Source organism: Magnusiomyces paraingens, assembly GCF_902498895.1.
Source record: "Magnusiomyces paraingens strain CBS 517.90 genome assembly, contig: contig2, whole genome shotgun sequence".
In the NCBI taxonomy this organism is placed as follows: domain Eukaryota; kingdom Fungi; phylum Ascomycota; class Dipodascomycetes; order Dipodascales; family Dipodascaceae; genus Magnusiomyces; species Magnusiomyces paraingens.
This window is the reverse complement of record NW_022474068.1, coordinates 4,956,749-4,974,617: the sequence shown is the minus strand read 5'-3', so window position 1 is coordinate 4,974,617 and position 17,869 is coordinate 4,956,749. Positions and strand designations below refer to the sequence as shown.

Genomic DNA, 17,869 nt, shown 5'->3' with positions numbered 1-17,869 from the left:
TATATTTAATTTTGTATAGATTAATATAAACCCTGTAGATTAAAGCATATTAGTAAAATGGAAAGTGCTTAACTAAAAAGAAATTAAGATTCTAAACAAAAAAAAAATAGGTCTTAATAAAATAACAAAAAATCTATAAAGAAAAAAATAGTTACAAATAAAAATATCAAAATCAACCAAAAATGCTATCAATAAAATTACAACCCCATCCCCTCCAGGTTACTAATCGTAGTAACATCTGTAGCACATACGGCTTGACATTGTCAAATGCAAGTGCACAACCTCCACCTTCTGCCTCTATTCCTTCACCCATTTTAAGAGTCGAGCGAATATCACAAGTTTGAAATATATTGTACCATTTGTATCGTTGACATGGTCCTGTTCTCATGAGATTTTTATCTAAAGGGCCAATTGGACCATCAATATATCGCCACTCAAATGGTGAATATTTCTGTCGAGGATCAGTTGGTGCTAACTTTTTATCACCCCAATGTCCTAAGAAATATAACCAATCGCCGTATCGCTCTTCTCGCCCTGGTTCTGATCCATTTGCATATGAAATTTTTAAGCCATCATATGTGTATGCCACAAAATTTTTCGCTGGATCCCATAATGGTCCTCGATCCGTAAAATCTGAAAGTATATAGTATGGAAGGTCATGAGAATGCTGCCCAACTGTAGCATAGTTTGCATGGGTTCCACGGCCTGAAAAAATTACAGGTCTTTTGGTTATTTTGCTGCTGTTGGTTACTGACTTCATAGATACCTTTTCCATAGCAGGGAATTTAAATGCAGTTCCGCCTCCATGCGCAGACATCCAAACTAATTGCGGTTCACCTCGATAAAATCTCACAAGAGAATGTTCCCAGTCTCCAACGTGATTACCATAAGGACCTCCGCCCATAACAAACGGTCCTAAATTGAATGAATAAAAGTAAAACCAAAAGGCGTCCACCCAGCCTTCACCTTTATCCACAACAATTAATGTGGCGGGTGCATTCTTTAGTAACCCGGTTTCAATATCTGGAATATTTTTAACTCCTGTGATCCAATTAGGGTCACTATCAAAGTTAGACAAGGCAGTTAAATAGATATCTTCAGGAGCTGTGTTGGTATTTTTTTGTATAATGTTAAGATCTGCTAAAGTTAAAGGTAACTTTTGAGTAATATTGTTGCCATTTGCCGTAGAAACATAGAAGTGCTTTACAAATTCCTCTATTGAATAAGGTAAATACTTTTCTTCTGCATATAAATGAACAACCGGTGCATAATCGGTTACATAAGTGGGTATTTCACCATTTTTAAATTTTAAGTATGCTGAATCAGATGGAGAAGATAAAACTCTGGATGGTTCTATAGGGGCTGTGTAAGATAATAAAATGAATGTTGATAAAAAAAAAAAGTATGTTAAAGCATTTATTATTCTCGCCATTATTGGTATTAGTCAAAAAAAAAAAAAAAAAAAAAAGGAATGAAAAGAAAAGAAAAAAAATAGCTATGACATTGTTTTAATAATGAAAATGGGAAAAAAAAAAGTTAGAAAAGCCCAGATCTTTATACTTTAGAGGTATTTTCTTGTTCTGTAGGAGTAAATTAGTATGAGTTAAATAAAAAAATAGGGTTACGGAATTACGGGAACTATTATCATGTGATTAGTGAGTAATTTTTTTGGAGATGATCTAAGCATAAAAAATATTCGCTATTATGTGTGAATGATGCTGCCAATTCTTTCAGCACTTTTCTTCTTATTCTAACTTTGACAATTTACGAATCATGAGTTTAAATTTAATACCTCCTACGGAGGTTGGCTCGCCTATTCCGGCCAACACACCACATGCCGTCTCTGTAACTCTTCCTACTTGGAAATCTAATATAGCCTATGAAGAAGGTGAAGAATGGGTAGCCTCTAAATTGACTTCGGGATACCCTAGATTTTTTATTCATACCTTCATTCAGAAGCTTGCGGGCTATATCGAGGATCAATATGGAAGAGAAAAAGAGAAGTGTCTTATATTTCCTACATATGAAGTTGCATGTCGTTGTAGAAACTTCATTAGACAATATAGCAAATTGACTGACGTTTCTCTTCGTATTTTACAACTCAGCACACCCAAAGTTGAAAGTGATTCAAAAAATCTTTTACTCTTAGATAAGGCATCAACAACATTTTCTGCAATTTTTTTTCCTGAATCAGAATTTTATTTAGCAAAGGCTTATTGGCAACATTCTGGAGAAGGGATATCATCAAGGATGGCAGAGTTCTGTTTAGATAAGTTTTCTCAAGTTAAGAATGATGATTGTGAACATTCTCATATTCCGGGATCCAAGTGTGGAGGCTTTCACAAGCCTTCAACAAAAAACAATATTTTGGAATACAAAAGCCAAGATCAAAATAAAGAATCGTCCACTTTTCTTGAAGAAAGATTTGGTCGCAATTTAGACTTGTCTTTGGCAAAGGATGCTGAACAAGCTCTTAGAAGAAGAATAGTTTCTAAAATTAATGAGAATTCATCAGCTTCTGAAAATAGTGCAACAGAACATGATGTTTATTTATATCCATCTGGTATGGCAAGCATTTTTAATGCGCATCGAATTACTATGAAAGCAAGAAATAATACTCAAAAAAGCGTATGCTTCGGTTTTCCATATGTTGACACTAGAAACATTCTTACAAAATTTGGTGCCGGGTTTCATTTTTATGGGCAAGGCGATGATCACGACTTAGATAAATTAGAAGAGTTGATGGAGTCGGGTGAGCAGGTTTTAGCTTTATTTTGTGAATTTCCTTCAAACCCTCTTCTCAAAGCTCCGAATTTGAAAAGGATTTATGCTCTTGCGTCCAAGTATGATTTTTTGGTTGTTGTTGATGAAACTATTGGAAACTTTTCAAATGTGCACGTATTACCATTTGCTGATATTGTGGTCAGTAGTCTTACTAAGGTTTTCAGCGGTGACAGCAATGTCATGGGGGGCAGCTTGGTGTTAAACCCAGATGGGAAATATTACGATTTGCTGAAAACAACACTCGCTTCGGAATATGAAAATCTACTCTGGCCTCAAGACGTAATATATCTTGAAAGGAATAGTAGAGATTTTGTCGAAAGAAGTTCTAAAATCAATTGTACAACTGAAGCCGTTGCGAATCTTTTTCAAAATAACCCGTTAATTAAAACGGTTTATTATCCAAAGCTCAACGATTCAAGAAAATACTACGATGCTTGTAAAAAAAAGGATGGAGGTTATGGCGGGCTTCTGTCTATTATTTTTCACATTCCCAAGCATGCTCAATTATTTTACGACGCAGTGTTAACAGCAAAAGGCCCATCGCTTGGGACAAATTTTACTCTTACATCACCTTATGCCATTCTTGCTCATTATTGTGAACTTGATTATATTTCTCAATTTGGAGTTGATAGGAATCTTATCAGAATAAGCGTAGGATTAGAAAATCAAGAAGATCTGTGTAAGACTTTTCAAAAAGCTCTTGATGTTGCTGCTACAAAATAGATTGTTCCGAAAATACTATACCAATTCATTCATTAATAAAAAATGTCTGGCTCAAACTATCGGTTTTTACTATGACAATCATCGTCTTTGATGTCTTCAACTTATATAATGAGACCCTTTTACAATAGATAATTGTAGTTAATTATTCAAAAGTTTAAAAAAAATAGCAAAATATTGGAATTAAATATCATTTTTCACCTTATAAAGCCGGGTAATTGCTTAGCTTGTTTTAATTGGTTGATACAATAGCTAGGAAGTGGCCAATTGTCTCCTTAAAAAGAAAAACAAAAATAGGAAAAACAAAAAATTAATGATATATCTTCTTACTCTTCTTTGCCTCTGTCGCTCATCTATCCTTTCCAAACTCTACCCCACTCACTCAATTCACATCAAAATGGCTCTTTTCAGCAGTTTCAAGAAATACCCTACCCCTGTTCTCAAGCCTCTTTGGCCCTTTTTCGCTGGCGGTATGAAATTATCTTATATTATTTGAACAATTATCTAATGTCCTTGTTTAGCTATTGTTGTCACTTACCTCGTCAGTCTTGGTGCTAAGGCCTCTATGAACTGTATGTTTTCATTTATCAATGTGTTATATAGTAGTTAATTAACATTTTTAAAGCTGCCGAATTCATCAATGATCCTAGACATCCCCGTTTCATTTCTGGTGGAAAGATTCAAAAGGAAGAGCATTAGATTGAATGATTATAATTACTTTATATATCTTAAGCTAAATCAACTATTATTGTTAACAATAAACAATTTACTGTTCTTGTTCACTGCTCTTATCAATTAAAGCTAGTGAAATATGATTTCCATCTAGTTTTAATATTATTTTTTGTGCAATGCGAGCACTGGCTTCCGTAGGAGGTGCATAATTTAAGGACTCTGATTTCGTTTCTTTTTTTTTGGTGTCTTCAATTTCCTTCGAGTCATTTTTTTCTAAATCCGATTGGATTTCGTTTTTTTCAACCTTATCTTCTTCGGTCATAAAATTATTCCATTCTTCAATTATGCGTTTGGCATCTTCCACAATTCTTTTCGTAACACCTCCCTGAATACCAACCAAATAGTTAATTAGATATTCACTATAAGTTTCAGGGATGACAGTCTGATTGTATATATGTCTAAGAATCCAATTCTGTTTTGACTTAGAAAATTTCCACTCCTTTTTATTTAATGAATATGACTTTAAATAAACAAGTTGATCAGATTCGGGTGGAGGTTTTCGTTCTGATTTAGGAATTTTTGGTCTCTTTGGGGGTTTTTTTTGGAGTTCATCAGGTGCTTCACTTGAGGTATTTAGCTCATCAGTTTTTCGTTTACTTAAAGAAGTATCCTTTGGTTTTGACGCAGTATAATGACTATCTATGGATAATGGGTCATTTTCTATCGTTTCTTTTACTCTTAACCCAAGCCTTTTCCAAGCTGGTACTGTAGGTGCTTCCATTTTGATTTGGAAAAGTTTGTATCTTGTGAAGTTTTTTTTTTGGCGATCTTAAAGAAAAAAAATATCACATGATATAATTGCTTGTTAAATAGGGTAACTCAAAAAAAAAACTGTTAAACCAATGTGATTAAAAGTAAAATAAATTCTACTAAACGCAGTTTAAAATTTTACTCTCAGTTTTTGGAATAAATTTGAAAAAAGAAATGAAAAGTCTACAATAATTTAAGAATAAATGAAAATGAACATGAAAAAATGAGAATAAAATTTGTTAAATAGAAATAACAAATGAATAAATAAATTTGTGAGATAAGATAAAAAAAACAAGACATTAGCTTAATAGCGTTTTTTGTAAGCACATGTAATATCATATTATCCAGTCATTTCTTGCCATTCATCTCTAATAGGTATTAATTTCATCATGGTTACTTCACTCTGAATTTGGGTAGCTGATACTGGAGCAAAGTGTTTCGAAATAATTAAAGGTGATTCCGAGCCAGAACCTATTAAACTCCCTGAAGAACATTGAGCAGTATCTTGAAAACTTATTGGGGAATTGGTTTGGTTTCCAAGGGTTAGGTAGTTTTGAGTGTCCTTGTTGAAAATGGGAGATTCCGATAAAGTTTTATGCCCTAACTCAGGTGAGATAGATGAAGGGCTTTTAGAGTATTTGTCATGATTGATTCTAGAGTCAGCATGTAGTATACCTATGTCAACATTAGATTCTGGAAAGCTCGGGTCTCTTGATTTATTACTTGAGTTGACGATATTAAAGTTAGAATCAGTGACCGGCAACGACTGCGGAATCTCAAATGCACTTCTCTTTCGACGTCTGTTAAGAGTTGATTCTTTTCTAACACGAACTTTATGACCTTGCTGAGCAATCTCTTTTATAAGGTCACTAGAAGTTGCTAATCCAGGGAAGTTCTTTGGTGAATAAGCGGTGATTACAGATGATATCGTTTCTGTTCTAAATCTAACTATTCCCTGATCCGACAAAACCTCGTACATCCGAAACTTAAGTTTATATTGACCCTCTTGTCGAATTGATAAGTCGTTAAATATAAAGAGGAACTTTCCTGGAAGTGGGTTACGAACATGAGTTAAAGAGGTTATTGTTGTGCCTGCGAGTCGCGAAGGCGTTGGGAATCCTTCATTTGTGTCATTTGAAGGAATATAACCATCTACTGAAAGTAAAGATGTGTGTACTATAAACATACTCCGAGATTCATGTGTTATTCGCTTGCCGTCTGAATCCCTAATTTCAAACTTTAAGACAGGAGGTGGATCGACGGGTCGTCTTGCATCAGCTAAAAATTTAAGTTGTTAGAGTTCAAGTTAAATGTATAAAAAAACGTTGAGATTTTACCTTTCGAACCCCATCCTGTTGCTCGAGCTCTGGTGGGATTTTGAACTACTTCTAAATGATATGTGAGGCCGTTGCTATTTTCATGAAGACAACTTATAGAGGAGTCTTTGGGAAAGCTTGTTTGAACAGAATACATTTATAAAATAGGGTTTGTCTTGACCTTATTTTTTTTTTGTTAGTAGTGAAGACAAAATGTTATTTAGTGAGATAGAATTTTTCCCTCCTCCCCCTTTTTTTCCCTCGTTTTGTCTATTTTTTTTTTTGGTTTTGTTATTCCAAATCAGTATTAGTACTATAGATACTCTAGCTAAACCTTGAGCAAATACTAAACTAGATTCAAGGTTTAGAATTAAATATCAAATTATCATATATTATTTTTTATCTTTTGTATTTTTTTGTATTTTTTAAAATGTGTCTAGAGTATTGGGCTGCTAAATTTTAAGAAAAATAATACTCACTGACTGAACTCAAAACTGAACCTGAACCGAACCACGATATTATGTTTCATAAAATCTTTTGAAATACTTCTGGAATAATACGTTATAGCTCAACAATTGCATATGCATGTATATTGAATATCACATGACTTTTAATAAGTGGAGATTAGCTGCTCACCACATGGCCGTTTACAGCCAATCATAACACTGAATTGTTTTCATTAAAAACATATAAATTTCCAGACCATCCCGTTTTTCCAATTTTTCAATCCTTTTTCTATAACTTCTGAAACTTAGTTATTTATTATTCACTTTTTTTTTCTCTATCATTAACTATCAAAAATAAAACTTAATTAAAATGTCTGTTCCCGCTTTCTCCGACATTGGCAAGGCCCCTAACGACCTTCTTTCTAGAGACTACTTTCACCTCGCCCCTGCAGCCATTGAGGTCAAGTCTAAGGCTCCTAACGGCGTTGCTTTTACTGTTAAGGGCAAAGCTAATCAGGCTAACACTGCTATTTCTGGTTCTCTTGAAGGAAAGTTTTCTGACAAGCCTACTGGTCTTACTCTCACTCAAGGTTGGTCCACAGCCAATGTTCTTGACACTAAGATTGAATTGAGCAATGCCATTGCTCCTGGTTTCAAGGCAGAACTTCTTACATCTTATGCTCCTGCCAAAAACACTACTAGTGCCAAGGTTAACTTTCACTTTTCACAGCCCAACTTCTACGGTCGCGCCTTTTTCGATCTTCTTAAGGGTCCCATTTTCACTGGTGACGTTGCTTTTGGTCAAAGCGGCTTTCTTGTCGGCTCTGAGTTTGGTTATGACATCTCTTCTGGTGCAGTGACCAAGTACTCTGTTGCACTTGGCTACGGTGCTCCTTCCTACACTGCTGCTATTACTGCCACTTCTAACCTTTCTGTTTTCTCTGGTTCATACTACCACAAGATCAGCCCCTTGACTGAGGTTGGTGCCAAGGCAGTCTATGATTCGGCTAATGCTGCTAAGGGTGTTGCTCTTGAGGTTGGTACCAAGCACCAGCTTGATAGCTCTGCTTTTGTCAAGGCTAAGATTAACTCTGCTTCTATTGCTTCTCTTGCTTATTCTCAAGTTCTCAGACCTGGTGTCAAGCTTGGTCTTGGTGTCTCCTTTGACACCCAAAAGTTGAATGAGTCTGCTCATAAGCTTGGTCTCTCCCTTACTGTTGAGGCCTAATTATATAATTTTATATCCTAATTTATAAAGTCACTAAAATATGGTTTTAATAACAAAATATGAAATTGATGCAAAACCTCCCAGCATTGCCATAATTCCGATTGGTGTCAATCTTACTATTGGTTTGGGAGGAACTTTGTATGGATTATAATTGTAACCATGATCAAATTCGCTGTAAATAAAATCATGGTCAGAATGATGAGCATTAAAATGTGCTGGTTTAGGTGTACTGTTTCTTTGACTGGCTTTCATTTGTTGTTTTTTTCTATGTATTTCATAGGACCTTTGTTGTTGATAATGCTTGTCAAAATCAAAGTGTGGAACGTCATAATTGGATCCCGTCTTATAACCGGCTTTCATTGAGTCAGTATCCTTGACTTCCTTTTTTGCTTGTGAGTATTCATGGTGCTTATTGTAATAGTGATACGTATGAGATCTTGTTCGTTTATGCGTTGAAAATGAGCTATAATTTGTTGATCCTTTATAACCTGAGTACTTTGGACTCCGATTAGAAGGTGTGGAAGCTTCATGACATTTGCTAAGTTCCATATCAAATGAAGCCCTTTTTTGCTTATCTCCCAATACTTCATATGCTTCTTTAATTCTAGAATATTTCTTTTCAGAAACCCGACGATAATCTGGGGGTCTGTTCCGATTGGTATCTGGGTGATATAATTTAGCTAATTCATAATATTTCCGTTTTATCTCAACCGTGCTGGCATCTGTGCTTAATCCAAGAACATCATAATGAGAAGTCTTATCTGAAGAAGATAATGAACTATACTCTCGTTTCAAAAAATTCTGTTTATCTTTAAGTTTTTCAAAAAATGATAATACAAGAAACTTTTCAGAAATTCGATTCCTTTTTATAAATGGAATTGGCGAAAAAATTGGCATTGATAGGGTTTACGATGGAAAATAAACAATTTTGAATCCAGTTGAGCTCCCACATAAGTTTAAGAAAGTGTTAATTAGAGCCTTCATGAATACATAAACTACAATATTTGTTACAATTATTGGTAACAATAATTTGTTACATTCTGCGTCGTTTGGTTCTTTTTGTTTTTTATTTTTATTTTTGTTACTTTTTTTACTTCATTTAGTCTCTCTGCTCTTCATTCTTGTTTCTTGTTTTTCGCCATTACTATTTGCTTTTTCTCCTGGTTTGTGTGTCCTTTGGAGCAATATTAATTTCTTTAGATTATCATCTTTAGAGTGAAGATAACTAGTAATACGACGACAAAAAGGAAAAATTACGAAAAACTGAAAAGATACCCACCTAGTCATATCTTTAATTTTTAAAGCTTACTATTTTTGTTACAATGCCAGTTTGTGGAGGAACCGCGAAACCAGGTGTGTATATCTCAACGTTTTTTTCTATATTTTTCTATGTTTTCTATAGTATTTCACATCTTTATTAACCTAGATATTTTTTATTGAATAGTACAACGAAAAATAGTGATTTTAGGGGATGGTGCATGTGGAAAAACTTCATTGTTAAACGTGTTCACACGGGGCTACTTTCCCCAAGTATATGAACCCACAGTCTTTGAAAATTATGTTCATGATATTTTTGTTGATGGCCAGGCCATGCAATTATCGTTATGGGATACTGCAGGTCAGGAAGAGTTTGATCGCTTACGTTCGCTATCTTATTCAGATACTCATACAATTATGTTATGCTTCAGTGTAGACTCGCGGGATTCTTTAGAAAATGTTCAAACCAAGTGGGTTTCTGAAATTGTGGATCACTGTGAAGGTGTAAAACTTGTTCTAGTGGCCTTGAAGTGCGACTTACGATCTTTAGAAGATTCAACTGGTAGCAATTCTTCAACACAGGGTACTGGTTCAAATACCCAGGCAAAAATATCTAATAATGCTGATAATTCAGGGGAAAATGTCACAAATGATGGTTCAGGAAAGAGTAGTACAGGAAATTTGAATAAAGCAAAACCCCCACCAAAAAAACTTATAACTTATGAAGAGGGCCTTGAAGTGGCGAAAAAGATTGGCGCCTTACGGTATTTGGAATGTTCGGCGAAAAAAAATAGAGGTGTGAACGAGGCATTCACAGAAGCTGCACGATGTGCTCTTAGTGCAAAGCCCAAAGGTGCTCATGAAGAAGAAGAAAAATCGGGGTGCTCTGTTATGTGATCAAATAAATTTTACTCTTCCTAATTTCTGTTGTTTTCTTTTGTTGTTGTTTTATAATTTTTTAAAAATTCCTTTTCAAACTAAATTTTTTTAGTTCCTGTCCAATATGCGTAACAGTTATGCCTAAATTTAAAAAAAAAAATTATAATCTTATATACATAGATGATCAAACCTGGCCAGCAGCTTGTTGACAAGCCTTAAGTTGTTGGAGATACCAGTCGCAGATCTGCATATTTCCATTATTTTCATCTAAGCAGCGAGTGAAATTTCTGGCATCAACTTCACAAGCTCTTGAGGCAGGCTCTTGAGAAGTGGTGGCAGGGGCAGCTGCAGCAACAGGAGCCTGCTGAACCTCAGCAGGAGAAGAACTTGAAGATCCTGAAAACAGACCTGTAAGACCAGCGCCAATGGTATGTCCAACGGCAGAACCAACAGCAACACCAGCTGCTGTGGTAGCCATTTGGGCAAAGAGACCAGGCTGTTGAGGTGCCGCAACGGCTGTTGGTTGAGGAGGATGTGCCGATGGGGCATGAGTAGGAGGGGGAGGAGGAGCTGCGACAGTTCTGGGAGCAGCAACAGTGGAGGCCTGTCGAGTCTGAGTGACAGGTCTTGGGGGGGGAGCTCTTCCGCGAGATCTAGCCATTTTAAATGTGTTTGTAGTGATTGGTTTTTATAGTTATTGGATAGAGATTTAAATCAAAATTAAAAATTAAAAATTAAAAAAAATGTTTTGGGAATTTTAGCTATTTATATTTTCTAAAAAAGAAAAAAAAAAATTTTAATACTTAAAAAAACAATCTGGGCCGGGAACCGGGGAACGTGTTTTAGTGGCAAACCATTACCGACGAAAGTCTTACGGTAGTCGGGCCATATGACATAGGTTATAAATATAGGTTGCATAATTTTCAAAATATTCCTTAGTCATTTGCAATTTGTAACATGTGCTTGTAATGCTTATTACGAGATGTTTTTTTTTTAATCCAGCCAATCATACTTTTTCAATAGTTTATTACTGGTAATGTCATAAAACCCCAACCCTTAAATATTTTTTTTAACCAGCAAAGGGCAGCTTTTTTTTATCTACTTAATTTCAGCCAATAAATGTTTTGTTTTTTCAATAGTTGATTTTGGAGTTCTTTTCAGTGTGTTATAGCTATCCATTTAATTTTTCCCTCTCCCACCACTCCTGGGGACATACTACAAAGTTCTCTTTCGCAATATTTTTGCTCTTAACAGTAGTCGAGCATCATTTTTTTTTAGTAGCTTCAACACTTCTGTTTTTATTTCTCGATAACATCTAATGCTTAGATCCTCAGTTACTTGCCGCATGGCATCGAAGCGATTGTTTGCTTCACCTAAACCATCGCTATTTCATCGACAACCTTCACAACTTCTCACACGATCTTTTTCGTCTTCCAGCATAGCACAGTCTTATTCCCATGGTCACAACACAAAAGATGCTGCTGAAAATGTGGCTAATATGGGATCACCCATTGGCCCTATTCGTCATACTGAAGAATTTGGCAGGACTACTTTTGTTGAAGATCTTTCAACCTACAATGATGACGTTCTGGACGCCCACAAAGCCAATACTAAGATTCGCCATTTTACAATTAATTTTGGCCCTCAGCATCCTGCCGCGCACGGTGTGTTACGACTGATTCTTGAGCTTAACGGTGAAGAAATTTTACGATCTGACCCTCATATTGGTCTACTCCACAGAGGTACTGAGAAGTTGATTGAATACAAGACTTATATGCAAGCTCTTCCTTATTTTGACCGTCTTGATTATGTTTCAATGATGACCAATGAACAAGTATTTTCACTTGCTGTTGAAAAACTTCTTAACATTGAAGTTCCTATTCGTGCTAAATATATTCGCACACTTTTTGGCGAAATCACTCGTATTCTCAATCATTTAATGTCTATTCTGTCACACGCCATGGATGTGGGTGCTCTCACCCCTTTCTTGTGGGGTTTTGAAGAACGTGAGAAGCTTATGGAGTTCTATGAACGTGTTTCTGGTGCTCGTCTTCATGCGGCTTATGTTCGCCCTGGTGGTGTTTCTCAGGATCTTCCTGCTGGTCTTTTAGATGATATTTATATGTGGGCTACTCAATTTGGTGATAGACTTGATGAAACCGAGGAACTTCTGACAGACAATCGTATTTGGAAATTCCGAACTAAGGACATTGGCATCATTTCTGCCGAGGATGCTCTCAACTACTCTCTTTCTGGTGTTATGCTTAGAGGTTCCGGTGTTCCTTGGGATATTCGCAAGTCACAACCATACGACGCATATGATTTAGTTGATTTTGATGTTGCTGTTGGTATAAATGGTGATTGCTATGATCGCTACTTAATTAGAATGGCTGAATTCCGTCAATCTTTACGCATTATCGAACAATGTATTAATCAAATGCCTGCTGGTCCTGTTAAAGTTGAAGACTACAAGATCAACCCTCCTCCTCGCAATTTGATGAAAGAGGATATGGAAGCTTTGATTCACCATTTCTTACTTTTTACGAAAGGTTACTGTGTCCCTGCAGGTGAAACTTACACTGCGATAGAAGCACCCAAGGGTGAAATGGGTGTCTATGTTGTTTCTGACGGTACAGAAAGACCATACAGATGTAAGATTCGTGCTCCAGGTTTTGCCCATCTTGGTGCTTTTGATCAAATTGCAAGGGGCCACTTTTTGCCTGATGCTGTTGCCATTATTGGTACAATGGATCTTGTTTTCGGTGAGGTTGATCGCTAAACAATAATTAACATAGCATTCTTTATTTCATTTACTTTTCGTTTCAAAGATCAATCTACATTGTAATAAAATAGATATTAAGTTAAAAAAAATAAATATAATTTAACAATACCAATCACTGCTTAAAGAAAGTAAAGTAAAGTAAAATAAAATAAAATAAAATAAAATAACTTAGCTATCTTGTCCTAGGAAGTCATCTAAATATGCACTAGGAGCTCTTACAGATTCTCTTGTAGGCCCTATCGTATTTCGATTGTTAGTATTAGTTCCTGCGGTACTGTAAATTGACATTGTTGTATTCCCAGTAATTCCCGCAGAAGTTGCTGGGGCATAGTATCCCGATGGCATATAAACCGATGTTCTAGTAGCGCCAGCACTTGCAGCAGCAGCAGCACCCAATGTAGAGGGACTAACGCCAACACCTGCTGCAGAATTGACAGTTGAAGTTAAAGAATCAGCAGCACCTGGTGTTGATCCTGGTAAAACAGCACCCTGATGCTGAGCATTATTCATAACTTCTGCAGTGGGAGAGAAAAACAAGCCGGAATTATACATTGATCTTGTTCGTTCCGCGTTATCGTTTCCACCACCAAAGCCCACTTGAGACATAACTCTAGCAGCCGCTCCACCAGTCACGCCAGAGGTCCCAACCTCTGATCCTTCTAGGGTTTTAGAATGGTCACCTGAAAAAGCTGTCTTGGAATCACCAGGTCCCTTAGTTCCAAACCCACCAGCAGGTGTGTAGTCAATATACTTTGAATTTCTGGCAATAATAAACATTGCAATGTTCCATCCAATTACGGCCAGCGCAATACCAAGAAGAATAGAGCCAACAGCAATGAAAACTGTTCCTTCAGGAAGAGATGACTGCTTCATAAAAGGATTATTGGCATTAGAGGGAACAGTTACAGTTGGGATTGTTGCTCCCGTTGATGAAAGTGTAGGCAAAGCTGTGCTAAGACCAGGAAGACCACTAGCACTACCTGAATTTAAAGTATTAACAGCAGTAATCTGAACAGCGCTAAGTGTGGGTTTTGTACCAGTATCAGAAGAAATCGTATTACTTGCTGTGATAACAATGGCTGAAGCTGAGGTAGTTGTCGCAGAAATATGTGTACTCCCGGTGTTTGAAGATTCTGAATTTTTTGAAGATACCAGGCTTCCAGTTACTGCTAAAGTAGATGAAACTCCGCTTTCTTGGGCAGAGCTTGAAGCAGAACTAGTAGCCGAATTTGAGGTTTTAGTATCTTTAGTAGTATCTTTGACTGTAGTTGACGGAGCAGTGGTCGTTTGAACGGAGTTCGTGGCCGAGGTTGTATCTTGTGAAGTTTGTGTGTTTGCGGAGCTTATAGTATTGCCCTTGGTTGATGTACCGCTATCTTGAGCAACCGTGGGCAGAATTAGACAGAAAATATAAACCGCAAATAGGAATAACTTCAAAGCTGAGACAGCATGGCTGTTCAACTTACATGCGTTGAAAAAAATCATATTTAAAAGTTCAGACTTAAAAGCGTTCGGAATATCTTGACAGTTAAAATGACCATGAAATCGACAGATGTAATGTTATCAGAGAAAAATCTTAACATAAAAACCAAAACACTTGAAACTTTTTTTCAGGGTTTAGGTTTGTATAAGCAATTCTATTTTTAGTATTAATAGAGGTCGCTTACGAAACAGGTTCTATGCGGTTGTCTACGCGTTGACGCGGTTGGTGTTTGTTTACTTTTTTTTTTTGTTTATTTACTTTTCTTACAAAAAATATTCAATGTTTCTAGAGAGACGTTTTAATTAATTTTTTTAGCATAAAACTATTCCTTTCACTTTCTTACTTTTTTTTCTTTATAAACATATATGTATATACTTAAATATTTATTTAATGATATCGATACTTTAAGCAATGGATATTCAACAACAGCCTACCAATCGTGCTATTCCGGTTAAAATTCTTTATACACTCGACAATGGATTAACAACATTCATTTCGCGATCGCCAACACCTCAAGACGTCAAAGTTGTTTATACGCGTGATCAACACCCTTTAGGAATAATTGATATAGCTCTATGTTTACAATCCATTTCTGAATCATCGCCCGAAATAATTTCTAATTTAAAATTTTGTGATTATGCTGTTTACTCTACTGATTACTCAGAAGCTGAACTACCTTTAGTAGGTCATGGGATGTTTTCATGGATATACCTTATGACATCAGAAAAACAGACACAGACTCAACCTTTATTTTCTTCTGTTAAAGAACAACTAATGGCTCGAAATAGAGCTCCAGCTGTATCTTCTTCAGATGAAATAGAAATTCCTTCTTCTAGACTGGCTGTGGGTCGAATATGTACAAACATTTTGTCGTTGTTTTCAGGAACTGGACGTGAAACCTTAGAGGTAAGACTAAAATTTGTTCAGGTTGAAAATTTTACTCAAGAGCAGTACATAACTTCCATCAATCTTTACAGAACACTAGGAAAAATTCTTCCTAAAAACTTTGATCATCCATCTTGGATGAATTTGGTTACTCAACATAATTTATTGGAGAGATATTTATCTTCGGCAAAGTCACTCATTTCACGAGATGATCCAATAACCAATCGTCTCCTTAATAAATGTCCTAAAAAGCCCATTATATCCAATTACCAGAAAAATTCTATACCAACAAACAAAAATCTTGGTCCAGATGAACGTTTGGTTAAGAGACAAAGATCTGAATCACCATCACCACAAGCTAAAAGTACAGGTGATTCTGACATGACGTTAAACCTCCTTAACTCATTGGGCCCTTCTAGTACTTTGTATTTTAGTGAGCCTGCTACATCCCCGATCATGTCTTCTAATTATTTAGAAACAGATATCAGTGTTTGCAATTCATCTCCAGCCTCTCAAATGTCATTTTCAAAACCTACCTATTCAGCTATCTCTTCTACATCGGAGCAATCACGCTTAGTAGATGAACCTTATACCCCTAATTTAATTTCACAATCTCCGTTTAGCGATTCAACGAGTTCCAATAACCAATTGAATATAACTGGAAAATCTTCTACGCAATCTGCAAAACGAAAAACCCAACGCAGATTAAATGTAAAAGAAATTCCAGAACTAAAGTACTGCGAAAATTGTGGACAGCTTGAAACAACAGCTTGGCGTCGCATTGGTAGTACCATAAACGGTGTTGAAAAAGAGTTTCATTTATGCAATCCTTGTGGAATTTGGCTTCAAAATAAGGGGTCAATGCGTCCAATGGGCCGATGGGGCAAAGAAAAAGAGAATAATCACCATGGTGAAACAGAGCCAGCTCATAACTCTGTTCTTTTGACACCGGCTTCAAGTTCATCCATATCAGCTACTTCGAATTCTTTAATCAGTTCATCAAACCAGAAGCCCAAGAAACCCATAAAAAAAACTGCTATTAGATTGACCTCAAATTCAGCTACAACAGAGGGGAACGAACCAGCAGAACGAGCAGTAATCAGTACAAATATTGCAGAAATGTTAGCAGCTAATTCAGAAAGAAAGAAAAAATCGAGAAATACCATCGAGGCCTTAAATAATAGAGAAGGAAGCAACAACTCTATGATTGAAGATTATAAGGAATCAAATAAGGATTCTGGCAAAGTTTGCACTACCAAAAAAACCATTAATGATTCTTTGGAAGATTTGGATTCAAAAACTACTGGTAACGATGCTCGATTCATTAGCATTGCCCCCAAAAATATTAAAAATATTGGCAAGGCACCTCCAAAACCTCTTAACCGACGTATGAAAAAGCCTGACGTTATTTCTTCAGACGTTTCTTCTAATACATCGCCCTCGGATCCAACCGATGCACAACCTAAGCGCGCTAAAAGAAAATATACAAAGCGATCAAATAATAACAAGGAACCTTCTCAGGTCGAAAAGGAGACATCATCACCAAAGGGGGATGAATCTTCTGATTCAAAATCTATTGAACAAGAGGAAAGAACCCCAGAGAATAAAGGGGATGAGGTAAAAATAGGAGCTGGCTCTTCATTACCTCTTGAGCAACTCTCTGAATATCCTACAACACCAAAATGCTATACTAATTCTGGTGAAGGATCTAGAGTTACTACCCCGATTAAATTGCTACAAGCAGCAGGACTGACTTCGCCAAATCTTTCACCTTCAAGCTGGATCACACAACTATTTTCTTCACCAGGAAATAAAAAGTTTATGCGAAAGACATCTCCTTTACCAAGTCTTGTGGAATCGTCTGAATTGGACAAACGGACTTTGTACTCTGAGTCAGCTCTTGATCAACCTTTAAATTTTCACCAAGATGTTAACTTTGAAGAACTTGCTCGTGAAATTGGTATTGGAACAGACTTTCACCACACGCAAAGTAATAACAAGCTCGACTTAGTGCCTTTTTTTGAAATTCCTCTTTTACACGAAAAAAACAATAATCAGGGTTCTGAGATTTTAAACAGGGAAAATGAGAAAATACACACACATGAATGTATGTCAAACTTATTGGGAAAAGAAGATGGAATTACATCAAAACCTGGAGATCTCGACAAGATTCAACTAAAAGAGCAACAACCTTTAAGATCTTCCATTCCAAATTTAAATGAGCTGGATCAAATTATTTTAGACGCGCCTCAGCGAAAAGGGATGACTCTACCATCTTCCCCACCCCGTCCGGATTATAATAATAATGATGACTGGAGTGATAATCTGAGTGATGGAGAGAACTAAGTGTGAATAAAATTCCCCATAAATAACAAAATTTATTGCGTATTTAATAAAACAATTATGAACACCGAAATATGTTTAATCGACACCACTTCAACTGATGATTTATAGAAAATTTGTCTAATAATGAAGTTTTTTTTTTATCTATTTTGGTGTAATTTCTAGAATATCTCAACTTAAAATTGTAAGACTTCTAATAATGGATTAGTGGTTATTTAGAAAGCAATTTGTTAGTTCCCGAAAACCAGCTTTCATAAAAAAAAA

General features: G+C 36.1%; 10 protein-coding genes across 10 annotated transcripts; 5 read left to right on the top strand and 5 right to left on the bottom strand.

Annotated features, from left to right (window-relative positions):
- Positions 1-172: 172 nt before the first annotated feature.
- Positions 173-1,432, bottom strand: SAPINGB_P003307 (uncharacterized protein; the record flags this gene model as incomplete). The annotated part of the gene is made up of 1 exon (XM_031998025.1): positions 173-1,432. One exon carries the CDS (start codon positions 1,430-1,432, stop codon positions 173-175), a length of 1,260 nt encoding a protein of 419 aa, XP_031853916.1.
- Positions 1,433-1,773: 341 nt separating this feature from the next.
- On the top strand, positions 1,774-3,507 carry SAPINGB_P003306 (uncharacterized protein; the record flags this gene model as incomplete). The annotated part of the gene is made up of 1 exon (XM_031998024.1): positions 1,774-3,507. The coding sequence occupies one exon, from the start codon at positions 1,774-1,776 to the stop codon at positions 3,505-3,507; it is 1,734 nt and encodes a 577-aa protein (XP_031853915.1).
- A 763-nt stretch (positions 3,508-4,270) lies between these two features.
- SAPINGB_P003305 (uncharacterized protein) lies at positions 4,271-4,957 on the bottom strand (the record flags this gene model as incomplete). The annotated part of the gene is made up of 1 exon (XM_031998023.1): positions 4,271-4,957. The coding sequence occupies one exon, from the start codon at positions 4,955-4,957 to the stop codon at positions 4,271-4,273; it is 687 nt and encodes a 228-aa protein (XP_031853914.1).
- Positions 4,958-5,326: 369 nt separating this feature from the next.
- On the bottom strand, positions 5,327-6,459 carry SAPINGB_P003304 (uncharacterized protein; the record flags this gene model as incomplete). Its single annotated transcript, XM_031998022.1, has 2 exons — positions 5,327-6,264; positions 6,324-6,459. The coding sequence occupies 2 exons, from the start codon at positions 6,457-6,459 to the stop codon at positions 5,327-5,329; spliced, it is 1,074 nt and encodes a 357-aa protein (XP_031853913.1).
- Positions 6,460-7,118: 659 nt separating this feature from the next.
- SAPINGB_P003303 (uncharacterized protein) lies at positions 7,119-7,976 on the top strand (the record flags this gene model as incomplete). Its single annotated transcript, XM_031998021.1, has 1 exon — positions 7,119-7,976. The coding sequence occupies one exon, from the start codon at positions 7,119-7,121 to the stop codon at positions 7,974-7,976; it is 858 nt and encodes a 285-aa protein (XP_031853912.1).
- A 1,322-nt stretch (positions 7,977-9,298) lies between these two features.
- SAPINGB_P003302 (uncharacterized protein) lies at positions 9,299-10,130 on the top strand (the record flags this gene model as incomplete). The annotated part of the gene is made up of 2 exons (XM_031998020.1): positions 9,299-9,329; positions 9,445-10,130. 2 exons carry the CDS (start codon positions 9,299-9,301, stop codon positions 10,128-10,130), a joined length of 717 nt encoding a protein of 238 aa, XP_031853911.1.
- A 166-nt stretch (positions 10,131-10,296) lies between these two features.
- Positions 10,297-10,773, bottom strand: SAPINGB_P003301 (uncharacterized protein; the record flags this gene model as incomplete). The annotated part of the gene is made up of 1 exon (XM_031998019.1): positions 10,297-10,773. One exon carries the CDS (start codon positions 10,771-10,773, stop codon positions 10,297-10,299), a length of 477 nt encoding a protein of 158 aa, XP_031853910.1.
- A 657-nt stretch (positions 10,774-11,430) lies between these two features.
- SAPINGB_P003300 (uncharacterized protein) lies at positions 11,431-12,891 on the top strand (the record flags this gene model as incomplete). Its single annotated transcript, XM_031998018.1, has 1 exon — positions 11,431-12,891. One exon carries the CDS (start codon positions 11,431-11,433, stop codon positions 12,889-12,891), a length of 1,461 nt encoding a protein of 486 aa, XP_031853909.1.
- Positions 12,892-13,062: 171 nt separating this feature from the next.
- Positions 13,063-14,379, bottom strand: SAPINGB_P003299 (uncharacterized protein; the record flags this gene model as incomplete). The annotated part of the gene is made up of 2 exons (XM_031998017.1): positions 13,063-14,270; positions 14,361-14,379. The coding sequence occupies 2 exons, from the start codon at positions 14,377-14,379 to the stop codon at positions 13,063-13,065; spliced, it is 1,227 nt and encodes a 408-aa protein (XP_031853908.1).
- A 409-nt stretch (positions 14,380-14,788) lies between these two features.
- SAPINGB_P003298 (uncharacterized protein) lies at positions 14,789-17,608 on the top strand (the record flags this gene model as incomplete). Its single annotated transcript, XM_031998016.1, has 1 exon — positions 14,789-17,608. The coding sequence occupies one exon, from the start codon at positions 14,789-14,791 to the stop codon at positions 17,606-17,608; it is 2,820 nt and encodes a 939-aa protein (XP_031853907.1).
- Positions 17,609-17,869: the final 261 nt, after the last annotated feature.